We start from the raw sequence: 17,977 nt of genomic DNA on the forward strand, positions 1-17,977 counted from the left end.
GTCACACGCTTGAGGTATTCGGCCAATCACAATGCACTGGATAGCTGGCCAATCACAGCACACCTTGCTTTTCAGACCGATGAGCTTTGTAAAAATCGACGCGTTTCAGAAAGGTGGGGCATAGAGGAGAAACAATAATGTACAGTATGTGGAACATAATGTGTTTTTTGAACCTTAAACCGCATAAACACATTTCATTACACCAAATACACAAAATAATGTTCTTTTTAGCAACATCATATGACCCCTTTAAAGTCTCCTTTCTGTTCAGTTTACTGTCGGTAATTGTTTTGTGTTGCGTGTGTTTCTGCTACCCAGAGTTATTTCCTTCCCTGTATTCGTGTGGATTATAATTAAAGACATTTTGTGGATTATCTTCGTCTTCATCGCCTTCCTTGGAGGAACTGTAACAGAATAACCGACCCACACAAAAGATGAGGCTAGAACTGGCCTCAATTAACATTGCCCCGAAGGGCAGTGTTCATAGCCCTTCAGGGGCTACAATCTTCATTTTTCAAGATGGACATAACCTGGAGGAATATGTGCTGGAGTTTTTGGACAATTGCCATCTCGCCACATGTGATGACCTCACCTTAATGGAGGGATTCTGGTGCGGGCTGGAAGATGAGATCCACTTCGTCATGCCCAGAGCTGATCCGGGCTGTTCGCTTATGAACTACATCAACTTTGTGCTGTGGATCGCCGGATCAGCATTCACCGTGGACGAAGCGGAGCCCAGACCGGGGTCATCACATGTGAGTGCCAACAGCCCAGAGTCATCACCGATCACGACCGCTAACCCAAAGCCCAGTCAACTACCACCCCGCGGCGCAGAGCTGCACGAGCCCACTGCAGACGGAGAGCCAGAGCCTGCTGTGGTCAGCCATCGCCATCAGGAGCGACAGAGCTGATGATCGCCAGAGCCCCTAGAGTCTGACCAGGTGCAAGAGCCGACAGCACAAGCAACGGTGGAAATAGCTGTGGATATCACGGGAGCAAAGGAAAGCCCCACCCACGGCACCACTGCTGAGGTTGGGCAAGAACTGGACTTGGGAGATTTAATAGACTGGAATACGGAGTTGTTGTCTGCTCTATCATTCTGGCAAGAAATCCCACCAAACCTCCCTCTCCCGCCTCCTCTCATTGATCTGTTCCCTTCCTCAACGCTCATTCTGCTGGATCCTGTCAGCCCCTCTGCTCACCATCTGTGGCGTGGGCTTGCCGCGGGTCTGCCCAGCTCCATTGGTGTCGAGTCTGGAGGATCCCTCGACTCCGCCTCCAGCCTCAGAGGCCCAGACTCCGCCTCAGTTCTGCGACCCAGTGGCTCCACCATGGCTTCAAGCTCCCTCGTCTCCCCCGGAGCCCGTCAGTCCACCAGCTTCGCCGGGCTCCCTCTTCCCTTCGGCTCCGCCTTGGTCAGTCATCACCATACCTCCACCTTGGGACTGCACTCCTCCGGCTCCGCTGGGTTCCTCCTTCCCTCCAGCTCCACCTCAGTCCTCTGTCGCTCCAGCTCCGCCGCGGCCTTCTGAATCTCCGCCTACGCTTCGGTCGCCGAAGCCACCTGCTCCACCTTGGCCCTCCGGATCCTCGGCTTCGCCCTGGCTTATCGGCTCTCCATCTCCACCTCGGGCTCCACCACCACCTGCTCCATCGCCATCAGTCGGCCCCCTGGAGTCGTCAGCACTTCCTCCACCCTCCGTCGGCTCCACCGTGGGCCGCCATTATGGCTGCGGTCTGGGTCCTGTCTGGCTCCTTCTGCTCCAGCTCCCTGTCGTCTTCCTGGCTCCTCCCTCCATCTGCTCCTCCCTGGTACCTTCCGTCTCCAAAATGGCTCATCCCACCATCATCGCCACCTTGGTCGTCTGCCTGCCTTCCTGTCTGCCCTTCTACCAGCCCTTTGCCACCCTTTCGTCCTCCTTCCACAACCCCTCCCGCCTTCCTTGGTTCCTCCTGCTACGGCGCGAGGTCGCGCCTTCTGGGGAGGGGGAGTACTGTTAGGAGTATGAACTTTAGTGTTGTCTTTATCTGTTACATCTGCCTGTTCCTGTTTTTCCTTTTATGGTTTTGTTCCTGTTCAGTTTAGCTCTTGAGTTAATTTGCTCGTTAGTCATTATTAGTTAACTCCCATCACCGTTTTGCCCCTCGTCAGCTGCCCTATTTAAAGTCTCCTTTCTGGTCAGTTTACTGTCGGTTATTATTTCGTGTTGTATGTGTTTCTGCTACCCAGAGTTATTTCCTTCCCTTTCCTTAGGTTCATCTTTATATGTCATTTTATAATTACTTCTATTGTCTTTGAAATATAGTTAAAGTGTACTGCCAGAATGTAATTTTTTATAGAATTTATTCTAAACTAAAATGCACTTTAATGTCATTTTTATGAAACTTGTATGTAATGTATTTAAATATATCAATAATTCTACATTTGTAATGATAAAGTTGCAATTTAGTACGTCTGAAATATATTAACTTTAAATGTAATATTGAATAACTATGGAAGCCCGTTTCCGCCACTAAATAAAAAATAAAACAAGGTAATTGCGACTTTGTATCTCACAATTCTGACTTTTTCCTTGCAATTGCAAGTTTACATCTCACAATTCTGACTTTATATATAATATAAAAACAAATGTGCAATTGCGACTTATAAAGTCAGAATTGTGTGATATAAACTCACAATTGTGAGATATACTCTAAACGTACAAATCTGTACAAAAAATTGCTAGTGTATTTCACACAATTCTGACTTTTTTTGCAATTGCGAACTCAATTGCGAGTTATAAAGTCTAATTCTAAAGGGAGGAAAAAGTTTCGCAATTCTGAATTTATTTCTCAGAATTTCGTGTTTCTATTTCACAATTCTGACTTTATAACATGAAATGGTGAGTTTATATCATGCAATTCTGACGTTTTTCTTAAATGCAAGTTGAAATCTCAAAATGTTTTTGTGTGCATGTTTTTCTTGATAGGACAGTGGAGATCTGACAGGAAGCGAGTGGGAGAGAGAGAGGAATGGGATCGGCAAAGGTCCATGAGGCGGGATTTGAACTCGGGATACCCAAAGTGCAACTACGCCATATATCGGCACACTGCCAACGAGGCTATCGGCACCACAAAATCTCACAGTTCTGACTTTTCTTACAATTGCAAGTTTACATTCTGCAGTTATGACTTTTTTTCTCAGAAATAGTGAGAAAAAATCTGAATTGTGAGATAAAAAGTTGCAATTACCTTTTTTTTTTTTTTTTTTTTTACTCAGTGGCGGAAACATTATTTCAAAGTGTACTTTTAAAATACACGGCTATGAACTGAAATTAAATATTAATTACATAGACCCTAATGTGTACCTCAAAAAGCTTTGTTACTGCATTTTTATGGGGAATTTCTGGTAATCACAGCTGCCAGTTGTTTTTTTTTTACTCTAAATTTAGCAGGATTTTTTTTCATGAAAGCCAGGGCATCTGGCAAAAAGCTGGCTGAAAGAGAATGAAAAGATAAAAAAGCAGTCGCTGGCCAATTAGCAACCTTGCACTGGGATAGTCGGTACGGTTCCAGACAGTCAGGCTGCATTACGTCAGGGAGATTCAGAGGCACGGTGAATCACAGGCTCCTGTGTTTCTGCAGGTCTGTGCTCTAGTAAAGCTTTAATATAATCAAAATGAGTCAGTGCTATTCATCTGCTAAGACTCCATTAGAGGCAGACTGCCTTCATCCTGAGGCATGTCCTCCCCCCATCTTTCTGCTCTACGGGGACAGCCGCCTCCTGCTCGTGTGTGCAAGCCACCCCAAATCCAGCACATCTAGACTAATCAAACAGCCTTAAAGTCACCAAGACAGCTATAATTAGCATACTGCGAGAAGGAAAAGGATAATTAGTCCAGGGTGGCCCACTACACCTTAATCTAGTTACATCTAATTGTGTGGTGTGCGGCTCCTGTCACATATCTGATTTCTAAACCACTGTTGTGATGGCCATGTTGTAAATATGGTGGTTTACTTGGGCCCTGTGGGTGAAGATGTGATTATGTTGTGTGTGGTGGGAGGCAGTGAGTGGGATTCTTTGAGCAGACTGCTTCAGTTTGCTCCAGTCAAACACACGGGTTCATCATGAGACTTGCATGCAGTTAAGTGGATTGAGAACAGCCTGGAGGGTCCGGACAAAAACCTCAGGAAATTTGTCAAAAGCTCGCACACAAGCAGGACCGATGGCTATTGTCGGAATGGAATACAAGTTTCCATTTACTGAAAACCACACAGTATACACTGTAGTAGTAGTAGTAGGTATTGTGCAACAATAAACATTTTAAATATCCTGTCACCAGATGTGTCACTAGATTATTTTTAATGTTTGCAGTACACTCTCAGAAAAAAAAGGTATCAAATCTGTCACTGGTGCAATACCCTTTCAAAAGGTACACATTTGTACCTTATTTACCCCAAAGGGTACATATTAGTACCTAAAGTGTACCTATTAATACCTTTGCCATCCCAGTGACAGCTTTTGTACCTTTATTTCTGAGAGTGTAAAATTCTGCTGTGCCTCAGTAATATTTTATTTATAAATCCATGTTTAGAATCAGAACCTGCAATGTTTGATTCACGCATAAATCCTTCATTTGAGTCTTTTCAATGAAACATTTAAACATGCATGAGTTTCCCGAAAGCAGTGTTAGCCAATTTATTAAACAATCACAAGTTTCATTGTTACCAATATAGTTTAAAGACAGGATAGGTGATTTGGTTCAAAAAATTTTTTTGTTATACAGGTTGAAAGTCTCTTCACATCGCGATAACAATCACTAAGTTAAGCTTGCTATATTGCTAGCGTCTCTGAAATCGCTTACCCTACCTTTAACGATTTTGTGTTTCCTGAAACCGTACCTCCAACAAACATTCACAAAGAGCATTTGTTCAACAGTTTGAGATTTAGCAATTTACATACATTTATTATAATATTATTTATTGATTATAAATACATAATTTATTCAATTTTAGTTTTAAATGTTTTTCCCAGTATTTCTATACTTTGTACAGTACTTTTTCTTGGAGTTTCACACTGTTAGCATATCAACATGCTAATATCGAACTCTATTGGCATGAATTGTTAACTGAATCTATACTTCACATTAATTTAGGTTTAAATATATTTTCCAAGAATACTGTATGTATACCAAAATCAAAGTACTACAGTATACCTGTAAGGTATGTTAGTTACCTGTTAGTTTGCTAGCTATATATGTCTAGCCCACTCTTTAGTTTATGAAAGCATACTTTCAAATAAACTATAACTGCACGTATACCTATAGGTTTTCTTTAAGTTCATTTAACATCATATAGTTAATTTTATCTTACAGTTTACTATTTATTTTTGCACTTTGAGGACACTACAGGTTCCTATTTATACTTAATAAACTTGTTTTTAATGTTTTTAAGTAGACTGTTTTTAAAAGTAACTCCTACTGTACTACAAGTACAGGTCAAATGGTTACACTTTATTTTACAATATATGTACTTACAGTGTACTTACCCAAGAAAGTACTGGGTAGTATATGGTAACTATACATAGGTTAAGGTTAGGTTTAGGGGTAGGTTCAGGCTTGTTACCTAGTTATTACCCAATTATTGTAATTGCTATAATAAGTATATAGTATGTACATGCGGAACAGGACTGTAAAATAAAGTGCTACTGGCCAAATATACTTAGAATCAGTATAAGCCAAGTATACTTAGAAGTAACTTTGTTTAGTATGTTAAGTACATAAAAAGTATACTAAATGTGTACTCCCCCTCTAAATATCTTTTTTGTAAAAGACATAGTGTAGCACAAAATACAAAAGCATTCTAGCAACAAAAATGTATCCAATGATAATACATTTGCAATTTTGTTTTAATAAAACATTTCCAAGACTAGTGGTAGACACCTTTATCACTCATTACTGACATTCACACCTCTGCAGCAAACATATATTTGAGATCATTGATTTTTTTTTTCATAGCTTAATTTAATTTGATTAATTTAAAACTGTTTTATTGTCTGAATCTAATTTGAAGTCGATCATTTATTTTTAGGTGTGTTCAGTTTTGTTTATGCCTGATCTCATTGAGCACCATGTGTGTCAGGGCTGGTAGAGCGTTCCAAATTAGTCACTTATGAGGTTTAATTTCAGTTAATATGCTCATGTGTGTAATATGTAGAGTATGTCCATTTTTATAAATGAAGCACCATCTTTAACGAGCCTTGAAAAAAATGTAAGAACCACACAAAATGTAGCTTTTCATCTGGCACCAGAGATTTTCAGTTTCTCTGGGGCTCTCTCAAATAGAGATAGAGAGAAAAGGGGGGGATTACAGTGAGCTAAATCTCTGGCATGCATTGAGTGCATAATCGCTGAGTGAGCACGGGCCCGGGGAGCAGATGTCTCATAGTTGAGGGGGTAAAGACTCAGGAATTATGTGAGACAACTGCTACACCGTCCTAACTACATGGAGAGGTGGCTTATATGAGAGAATGGGGGATATACTAAGAGAAAAATACGGACACAGCAAGAGATATAGGGGATGCACAGTGATCTGAGGAAAGAGTTGTGAGAGGGAAATAAAGAGAAAGAGAGAGAACGAAATAAAGATTAAAAGGTATAGCCCATGAGGATTGTGGATTACTTCATGACAGGAACCTAAAGCCAAAGCTTAATGGTAACTGATGAGAGAGAAAGAGACTCTAATTATAGGGATGACACTGGGTTATAATGTAAAGTGTGTGTATTATGCAATATTTTACTTATTTAATGAGGAAACTTAAAAAATTAAGATATTTTTGTATAGTCAAATTCTTGTAGAAGGCAATTACAGAATGCACTGCATCAAAAAGTTCATAAAAGTAATCCATATGAATCAACACACAAACATAAGGCACACAGATTATGGTAACCATGCTCAACCATGCTTGCTTGAAGTGCAAAAAAAAACAATATTTGACATGTATGTGTTTTGACCAGTGTTTATATGTGAATAAAAGCTAAAATTAAATCTGCTCATCATATAAATCGATTGTGTCTCTTCAGGAGACTTAGGGGTCATATGATGTTGCTAAAAAGAACATTATTTTGTGTATTTGGTGTAATGAAATGTGTTTATGTGGTTTAAGGTTCAAAAAACACATTATTTTCCACATACTGTACATTATTGTACATATATACACAGCGCATTCACAGAATAAAAGTTATGCCTTCTTTGCGTGAACATTTGGGCGTCGTTATGCAAATCTTCCCACATAGTGATGTAGATATGTGGGGGCGTGTTAGAACAAGACGTTTTAGGTAGGTGTGGCTGACTCTTAACTTTTATAAAGAATATCTCTTTGGATTTGATTTCCCTTTGGAAGGAAAAATTGAAATCGCATCATATGACCCCTTTAAATGATTAGTTCACTTCCAGAATGAAATTTTCCTTACAATTTACTCACCCCCATGTAATCCTAGATGTTCATGACTTTTTTTCTTCAGTTGAAAAAAAAATTAAAGGGTTAGTTCACCCAAAAATGAAAATTAGCTTGTGTTTTACTTACCCTCGTAGCATCCTAGGTGTATATGACTTTCTTCTTTCAGACGAATCCAGTCGAAGTTATATTAAAAATTGTCTTTGATCTTTTAAGCTGTTTAATGGCACTCAGCGGGGCAAAGTTTCCTTACTTTAGCAAAGGAAAACGAGTCTCCTCTTGGTTTATATTGAAATCCTCCGAAATTTTTCTTTGCAAATCTTCAGTTTGTACTTCTAATTCGTGCCCGGTGTTTTGTTTTGTTTTCTCTCTCCGCATTCGTCACTAATCACACAACACGTGCGCGTCTTACGTCATCCGCCGGGAACTGCTTCAGTGTATGACAGTCAGCGGAAGTGAGAGAAAAGTGTTTATTACATTTGAAATATGGATATTTTTCTTACAAAAACTCATGGATTCGCTACAGGGGGCCTTTATTCATCCCCTGGAGCCGTCTGCGGCACGTTTTATTATGAATGCGCGAGCTTTATTTGACGACTTGTGGACTGTTCAACTGCAACACCCGCTGAGTGCCATTAAAATGCTTGAAAGATCAAAGACTATTTTTAATATAACTCCGACTGGATTCATCTGAAAGTTCACCAGGTAGAAGGTCCAAATTGCAGTTTCACTTATCTAGCAAAACGATCAGTCATTTTCACAAAAAAAAAAAGTACAAATTTATATATTTTTTAACCACAAATGCTCGTCTTGCACTAACTCTGTGATGCGCATGTGTGACTTCACGCATTACGTAATCACGTTGGAAAAGTCACACGGAAGTAGTACCGAACTCCATCTGATTTTCTCCTCCAACTTCAAAATCGTCCAACATCATTGTTTTCATTTTTTTACCTTTTTTGTAAAGGCCATTTGATTTACTCTTTGCACGTTCACTTTGTAAACACTGGGTCGGTACTTCCGCCTACGTCACCTGTGACCTTTCCAACGTGACTACGTAATCTGTGAAGCTGTGGATGCGCATCACAGAGCTAGTGCAAGAGAAACATTTGTATTTAAAAAGTATATACTTTTTTTTTTTTTTTTTAGAAAAAAAGACTCTTAAGACTCTGCTTATTCCTCGGCTGGGCTCATGTAGAGCCCTTTGAAGCTGCATTGAAACTGCAATTTGGACCTTCAACCCACTGGTCCCTATTGAAATCCACTATATGGAGAAAAATCCTGGAATGTTTTCCTCAAAAACCTAGTCTCAGTTAGCTTAACGTAGTACACATAGCAAGGTTTTTTTTTAATTATATAATAAATAAAAAGAAAACGGATAGAATAGAAGAAGAATAGAGCAAGCTAGTGTGAGGCCTTTTTTTCTTTTGTTAATTGTATAATAAATAAAAATAAAAGAAATAGATAGAATACAAAAAGAATAGAGAAGCTAGTGTTAGTTTTTTTTTTTTTTTTTTTTTTTTAGAAAAAAAGACTCTTAAGACTCTGCTTATTCCTCGGCTGGGATCATGTAGAGCCCTTTGAAGCTGCATTGAAACTGCAATTTGGACCTTCAACCCACTGGTCCCTATTGAAATCCACTATATGGAGAAAAATCCTGGAATGTTTTCCTCAAAAACCTAATTTCTTTTTGACTGAGGAAGAAAGATATGAACATCTTGGATGACATGGGGGTGAGTAAATTATCAGGACATTTTTATTCTGGAAGTGAACTAATCCTTTAAATCACTTGATTCATATGGATTACTTTTACGATGAACCTTTTGAAGCTTGAAAATTTGGTTGTGTGGACTTTCAGTGGGTGGACAAAAATGATGGGAGAATATTAAAAATATCTTAATTTGCGTTCCAAAGATGAATGAAAGTCTTTAAATGGTTTTGGAACAACATGAGAGTGAACAAATGATGACCGAATTAAAAACAAATTTGTGTGAACTAACATAACTCTTTAATGATAAGAATCATTATTGTGGTAGCAAAGTTTTCATTTAGTGTGCAAGATCAAGGTTCAGATCTTTGCCTTTTTTTTTAATACTTTTTTAATAGATTTAATTTTACAGCCATTGATCACTATGACACTTGACTACAGCATAACGCAGGACGAGGATCATGTGAGCTCCAATAATTTTCCTAATACTGGAAGTTGTGTTAAACATTTTACAAATTTGTTGCACCATTGGACATGCCCACAAAACTCATGATCACCACTATTTGTGTTTCTGGATATCTCATTGTTAAAAATTAATTTCAGTCTTTTTTTTTCAACAATTTTTGTTGCCGTAAATTGCTTTGTGTTTTAACCTGCTCTTCCTCTAAAATGAAGGCTATTTCTTAATGTTAACTGATATCTATTCCAAATCCATTCCTCGCAAATGTTTTAGAGGACTCTGGTATGCATATCTGATTTAATTCACTCCGAAATAAATAATGAAACTACAATGGACTACAAACAGTAATTTACATTGACTTTCACAAGTACAATATTTCAAGTATGTATTTCAATACAGACCCATCTGAAGCCAAAAAGAAAATAGGAACAGGAAAAATGAATATAAAGAGAAAAGGCAGTACCTTGATATGTTTGACTCCACAGCTCACTAGCTTACTTTGCTGATACAGGTCCCATGATATGTCGAATATCTTTATGAAACAAAGAAAGAAAAGTACAGTATAATGTATTATGTATGTAGGTATTTCAGAACTCAGTGAGGTATATGCTGCCTTCAAGCCTGTTTAAATATTGTAATTTCAATATCATGGTTGGAATTAAAAGGACATTATGGACCATTTTTCTCTTTTTCGTTTCCCAAGGACAGGAAGCTTGTTTAGAACTAGTGCACTAAAAAGCAGTGCAAATGAGGTATAACAGATTCTATACACACTACTGAAGTTTGAAGTCAGTACGTTTTTTTTAAGAAATGAATATTTTTATTCAGAAAGGATGCATTAAATTTATCAACATGACAGCAAAACATTTTTAATGTTACAAAAGATTTATATTTCAAATAAATGCTATAAGAGATATCATTCAAAAACAGTAAAACATTTTAAACAGTAGTGTGTACAGTATGTAATTTATCATTCCCGTGCAAAATTTTCTGCCCTGATTGTGTAATTACATGCCCACAACTCGGAATATTGGAGATCAAAGAAAACCTAGTTTCTCTTTGGTACTTATGACATTGTTTGAGTGTTCAGGTGCACCTATTTCATACTGTAATTGATATGAGTTGAAGGCAGCAAGACAATCTGTGGTTACAACATGCAAGACAACCAGAGGTTTGTTGAGTAGTCAGAGAAAACAAGTCCTCAGGAGATTGCCGAAATTACTTCTGTAATTTTATAAGGAAATGCTATCTAATGTTTGAACTATTTATGTGTAAGTGTTACAGAGCCAGAGATATCAGGAAAGAAAATGAAGACAAAGTCAGGAAAAGTGTGTGCTAATATGTGTTTTGGCCCCAAGAATGTACCATCATTAGTTCCAGTGTTAATTTATGTAAAATTAAATTCATTTCAGTGCATTCCCAGACTCCCTGAATCCTAGCACTTCCTTGCTAACATGCTTATGGCTGTCTGTTTTGTATTTGTATACAAATATATAACATATGAGTTACTCTGACTGAAACTAGAGGACAAAAGAAACATTACACTGCCTGTCTACCATTTCTAATGATGTATGTGTATATGTGTGTGTATGTGTGTGTGTGCGTGCGTGCGTGCGTGCGTGCGTGCGTGCGTGCGTGCGTGCGTGCGTGCTCTTACCCGGTCTGTATGACCAGGAGCAGCTGCCAGAACTTTCCCCTGTCTCCAGTCCCACACACAGATTGTGTTTTTAGAGTCCAAGCCCACAGACACCAAACACTGCAAACACAAGAATACGAATGAAAACTAAGAAAACAAATGATATGTCCTGCTCATAGAGAGCTAAAAAAAAAAAAAAAAAAAAAAATAATAAAAAACAACAACTGATGTGTTTAGCTTTAACCATAATCAAACAAAATTGAACCAGCTAACCAAAGTGTTCGAGATTGCTTAACCAAAGATTCTGGTTAAAAATGGCCACTAACAACCAAGGTGTGATTCTTTCTCAAAAGCTTAGGAGGGTGAAACATTGCAGGTAGGTGTTTTGGAGCAGGACTGGAAATGAACTCTACAAAAAGGAAGCACTCCAGAAGCAGGGTTGGCTAGACTCTAAGCTGATATTTCATAACTCTAGGCTGTTTATAGCTGCTTAGCAACACAACATACTGTAGTGCATGATATTGACTTCAACTGAAGTGCACTCACAGGAAACCTGTTCTGTGAATCATCAAGAAGTTAAAATGTAAAAAGATGAGCACTGTGTCAAGTCAAGCAATGTGATAAAATACAATATTTTATATTGTATATTATATGTTGTGTAAAATGGATGGATGGGTTTAATCAATTATTATTGGTTTTATGTGACTTTTTTAATGATTATATGTGACCCTGGACCACAAAACCAGTCTTAAGTCGCTGGGGTATATTTGTAGCAATAGCCAAAAATACATTGTATGGGTCAAAATTATAGATTTTTCTTTTATGCCAAAAATCATTAGGATATTAAGTAAAGATCATGTTCCATGAAGATATTTGGTAAATTTCCTACCATAAATGTATCAAAACTTAATTTTTGATTAGTAATATGCATTGCTAAGGACTTCATTTGGACAACTTTAAAGTCGATTTTCTCAATATTTTGATTTTTTTGCACCCTCAGATTCCAGATATTCAAATAGTTGTATCTCGACCAAATATTGTCCTATCCTAACAAACCATATATCAATGGAAAGCGTATTTATTCAGCTTTCAGAAGATGTATAAATCTCAATTTTGAAAATTTGACACTTAAGACTGGTTTTGTGGTCCATGGTCACATATATATATTTACCCTATTTAAAATGTAATACTGTAAGTAGTATAACTATTTCAGTTACTTTATTAATGTATGTATTTTTTCTCTAATTTTTTCAGGCAGGGTTAACCTTACAGTAGTACTCAACACTGAAAATCAAAATCCGTCTACTTGAATTAAGATTATAATAATTTAATTTTAAATCACAGCCACCACAACATCAAACTTCAACACCTCTTTTTACTTTGAAATCGTTCTGAGGTTAAATACAGATTTAAAACCATAACAAGAAATAGTTTAATAGCTGTTATACTATTTTTGAAATAAAACTTTTGCATAGCTATGACAGGAAACACTGGCATCTAACAATGCCTTGGGGGGGAATGGTTAATTTAAAAAATAAAGCATATACATGAACCCAAATAGGAAATAAAACAGTTATTAAATAAACATGTGTCCTATTCTGTGCCCTAAACTCCAGAAACACTGGTGTCTCTTTTTTTTTTTTTTTAGAGCAGACAATGCAATTTTGGAAAGAAATCAATCAAATCTGTATGTGTGTGTGAAAATATTCAGATGTAACCCCCCTTTGCAATCGTTAACATTGTCATATGTAACTGTAACATAATTACATATTTTTTCAGAATCCATCCCGACTCTCAAGAGATTAAGCATTTAAAGCTATTATTTCATTATTGTGCATAGGTGTGGCCGTTAATATAGTTATTGTTATAGTTATCACTCTTGAATGGCCTTTAACATTGTAAAACATGAATCTGCTACCATCTATATATTTCCAACCACTGGAACTAAAATGCCAGAAGCTTCTCAAAACCTAATTGTTCTCTCAAACTGTGCACAAATCATCTGTAATCATCGCAAATGTTTGTTGAGGGGACCTCATTAGTTCAGCATCCCTTTGATGTGAGTTTGCTGTTTTCCACCTCCGTCCCATCAAACCTGATCACCGGTTTTCTTCTGAGGTTTCACCACGCTGGCTGAGGCTAAAACGGACTGCCTTCGGTCAATTATGGGATGCTAAACCTTTGATGAATTTGAGAAGAAAAGTGTTGCTTTAGACACCCCTGGGTCTTTGAGGCAGCGTCTTGCCGTTCCTCTCTTTGCCGTTTCATCCATCGGTGTGAAATAAATGATGAGGCCAATTTCCTGCTGAAACTCTGCAAATCACTTTCTCCGCTGGGGGGAGGTGAGGGCTGAATTCTCTCAGATAAAGTGAGGGTGAGCATAGAAATGTGAAATGTCAATCTCAGAGGTACAATTTTTCATTCCATACCTCTATCATCTCCTCTAGTGAGTTGGAGTGCTTTTGATGAATTGACACTGTTCCCAACTCTCATCCACTTTAGCCTTTTATTGTGCAATGTTACGAATTCAATATCACAGTTACACTGAATGCATTACACACTAACACCTGTCTACACAGTATGATATTTGCGTTTTTGATCAGATAAGGCTGGTTGAGGTCCCTGCTGCTAATATCACACTAACTACTTACCAGAAAATAATTTTAATAATAACATTACTACTGTGAATAAGTATAATTACTGATAATATTACTCATGAAAATGCACATTTTAATGGTACAATAACATTAAAAATGAATATACCACATTTCTGACTAAATCTGACTGGTTACAGTTAGGGATAACTGTGTGTGTGTGTGTGTGTGTTTTATATAGTCTGTTGCACTATATGTTTGTAACCTGTTTAAGGAAAAAGTGTGGGTGTGATTCAGTAGGGACGCTGAAAAAAGCCCACTTGGATTCAAATGAATAATGCTGCTTCATTCTGTTTTTGTTTGCCATTTGATTTTTTTAATTCGCAAAAATAATAGCAGTGTATAATCATGGAGAGTAGGGCAACTTGGCACTAGTGTGACCTTTAACAAAATTCACTCCCACCGGCAGAAACCAACCATTCAGTCATAGGCTGGAGCCCTAAAAAGGAGGCAGCACGATTGTGTGTTCTGTCAAAGCAAATAGATCCAAAGAAAGAGACAGCAGAACCATTTCAACACACAGCAGTGTTGTTTCATTCCTGAATGTTTCAGTGTTTTTGGACAAATCGGTTGAGTAAATGATTCAAAGACTAAATGATTCAAAGAACCAGCATTTTTGAACAAATTGAGAGAATGATTCAATAACTCATCTATAAAGACAGACACTTCATTTGTTTCTGAGTCAGCATTTTTGTGCTAACCGATTGAGTGAATAATTAAATGACTCACTCACAAAGACAGTTACTTGCATTTTTAAATCAACTGAATGAAAGATTCAATTCCTGAAATGTGCAAATACAGATACAACAGTGAAAGTCTCAGTGCTGTGGGACTGATGTATCAGCACTCTTGGAATGCTGTTTGACCAATCAGATTCAAGGACTGCAACTAAATCAAGCGTAGAGTTAATTCTGGCAGGTCACGTTAGTCAAGCTCGCATCAGCTGACCTTCAGCTGATCCCCATCTACCTATGGGACTACGACACCTATCTAAGCATTCATATATAAGGTCCCTCAGTATTATCAGCAGTTTTCGCATTGCTCAACAGCTAATTACCCTCCTCCATCCCCAACTCCTCCTATGTCAGTCGGGATTCAGCTTTCTGATTCTCCTTGAATCAGACTAATTCTAAAATGTGTACATAAAATGATTGAACTTTAACAATATCTGCAATACATTTATGTTAGTTCTGTTCTGTTTACCCTGGGGGTTATTGCTGCTCTCCCTGTTTTCATCCATGCTAGGCTGCATGGATGCGCAGGGAGTTCTTGCCCAGAACAGAACCATACCGCCAATCCAAACTGTATGCTAATTGTCAATCATCTCTGACGATAGTGGTCCTGACAGAACTGTAGTATCATGAGCTTTAAAACACTGCTTAACTTAGTCGACATGGGGCAGTTCTTACTAAGTGCAGCATCAAAGGTTTTTTCAAAAAGCTCTAAAAATTAAAGTTCCACAGTTTTACTGAACAATGTTGAAGTGTAGTCATCCAGAAAGTGCAGCAAGAACATATCAGTATATGATGTAAGTTTCTAAAGCCATTATCTTCTAAACCCTTAATGCTGCTTTATGTTCTTGAGTTCTTGAGTTCATCAGTTTATGTTATCACTGAGGATTTTGTGTGTTGTTTCTGTCTAGGTGACAACCAGCAGCTCTGGCAGACACACAGTTATACAGTCTGACACGTACTGTCACACTGTGGGAGTCACACCGTTGGTGTGTTCGCAGATGTGACTTCAACAACTAATAATAAACTTCACAGCACCTTACAGCACCTCATACTGAGAGATGAAACTTACGAGTTCTTAACAATGTCAGCTCCTTGGTATAAAGATAAATCTTTCTTATTGCAGTATGTTATTGCTCAGAACATTTACCTGTCCATCAAGGTCGAAGGCGAGACAGGCGATACCGTGTGTGTGCATGTCCTTCAATATGGACACTGTCTGCACAGTATACGAGTCCCACACACAAATATACGGCTCCTTTCCAACCTGTCCTGTGGCCACCAGCACTCGCTCTGGATGCAGGGCTAAACTGTGGAAAGAGAATTACAGTGAAGTTAAAATATTAAGTGGCAAATTAATCATCAAAAAGTGTGCAGTGTCCACCTTGTGCAGTGGTTTGTGTGATTTGATTGCAATCCAATCCAAATGCGTTTCGGGTAGCATTTACAATACGCTTTAAAACGCTTTAAGTGCCACCTGCTGGCAGAGAGTGAATCTGCGTCAAAACGTGAATCGAATCAAATCGAATCGTGAATCAAATTGAATCGTGAGTTGAGTGAATCGTTACATCCCTACTTATATATTGTAGACTCTTAAATGATAATTATAGGAAAATAATTGGAAAGGCAGCAGCCTTTTTTGAATGAAGTGGTTAGAATACATTAATGTCTATTCATTTAGCTAGAGATGGCAGAATGCTGTTTATTAGCATATTTTTTGTCTAATAGGCTAATCAGCTTACTTGGCTGCATGTGCAATACAATATGTCATAAATGTAGCAACATAGCGTTTTGTCATGCTACACTATGCTCCTTGTTGGAAATCATAGCTCATTACTGGAAAAGCTACACCATTATGAAAACATCATGAGTTACTGTCACGCTACTATTGCTACTTTTAGCTTCTCTTTAACACGGTTTCAAACTTTAAAGAGCAGAGGGTGAGTTGAGGTGGATGAAATGTTGAAATAAGGCTGTTTTTTATAAACTATGTAAGGAACTTCTATTTGGAGCTCACTGAAAAATATTTATTTTGCGCTGTTTGAAGCCACGCTCATCTAGGCCTTTGACCTGTCCAAGAGACACAATTTCACCAACAATTTAACATTGAATATCTGTCAAAATGTCTCCCTGTTCTTGAGAGAGTTCTGGTGCCTGTCTCTCCTGCTCTTGATGCTGTGTGTGTGTGTATGTGTGTTTATATTCAGCAAGAGTTTCCAGCTCCCACAGTCTGAGCCTTCAGATGAAGCTTTTAAAGCCTGCCAGGGTGATTCTGCTTGGCAGTGAAGAGGAGTGACTACATTAAAGCCCTGAGGGAGCTGTACTGCTCATGAACATCACTGTGTGTCTGCCTTGTCTGTCTTTCTTAATCTGCCTCTCTCGCTCCCAGATTCTCTTTTCTCTTATACCTCTTTCTACACCAGCAATTCTCAACCACAGGTACAAGTGCTTGAGCAGGTTTCAGGGCAAACTTTGAAAAGACAAATAAAAATATTACTGCTGTCATATGATTAATATAAAAACCTATTCTCATGATTTTTGTAGTCATTTTTACATTTATATCATTTTACATTTTATATAATTTTTATATTATTTCATTACTTATTTTAAATATTAACTTCATTTTAATTAATTAAAATAAATTACTGTAACATTCAATTTCTTAAAAAAAGAAAACAAAATAATATATATAACTTTTGCCAATTTGTTTGGTGTACAAGTATTTATTTAATATTATTTATATAATATAATATTACATTATTTATTTGTATCTTGAATATTAATAAACAGCTTTTATTTTTGTTTTTATTTTCATTTAATTTTTTAATAATTTTTTTATAAATATATATTTTTAAAATTATATTATTTTTTAATAAATTTATTTTTAATTTCTTAGCTTGAACATATTTTATTTCGGTTAATTGCCAAGACACATTTTTTTTTACTTTTATTAAGTTTTCAGTTCAAGTTTACGGAGCCCCACACATGACATGCAGGAAAAAAATTGTAAATCATAATTCGTTCCCTCTTTTTACTTGATTCAACTAAAACGTGGCCACGATTTAGTATTGTCTTGTGCACGATTTAGTAAAATGAGGGAACGAATTATTATATCGTGCGTACAATTTAAAGGGGTCATATGATGTTGCTAAAAAGAGCATTATTTTGTGTATTTGGTGTAATGAAATGTGTTTATGCGGTTTAAGGTTCAAAAAACACATTATATTCCACATACCGTACATTATTGTTTCTCCTCTATGCCCCGCCTTTCTGAAACGCATCGATTCTTACAAAGCTCATCGGTCTGAAAAGCGAGGTGTGCTCTGATTGGCCAGCTATCCAGTGCGTTGTGA

At 37.5% G+C, this 17,977-nt stretch overlaps 1 protein-coding gene across 1 annotated transcript in view; it reads right to left on the reverse strand.

Moving 5' to 3' along the window:
• Window positions 1–17,977, reverse strand: part of LOC107664427 (echinoderm microtubule-associated protein-like 5) — a 102,195-nt gene that overhangs the window by 59,327 nt on the left and 24,891 nt on the right. Inside the window, exons 2-4 of the mRNA XM_016454995.1 lie at window positions 15,775–15,934; window positions 11,261–11,359; window positions 10,067–10,135 (exon numbers count right to left, since the gene is read on the reverse strand). Of these exons, the coding sequence (XP_016310481.1) occupies window positions 10,067–10,135; window positions 11,261–11,359; window positions 15,775–15,934 (328 nt within the window). The remainder of the gene's footprint in view (window positions 1–10,066; window positions 10,136–11,260; window positions 11,360–15,774; window positions 15,935–17,977) is intronic.

The sequence above is a fragment of the Sinocyclocheilus anshuiensis genome, unplaced genomic scaffold, assembly GCF_001515605.1.
Source record: "Sinocyclocheilus anshuiensis isolate Anshui unplaced genomic scaffold, SAMN03320099.WGS_v1.1 scaffold167, whole genome shotgun sequence".
NCBI lineage: Eukaryota > Metazoa > Chordata > Actinopteri > Cypriniformes > Cyprinidae > Sinocyclocheilus > Sinocyclocheilus anshuiensis.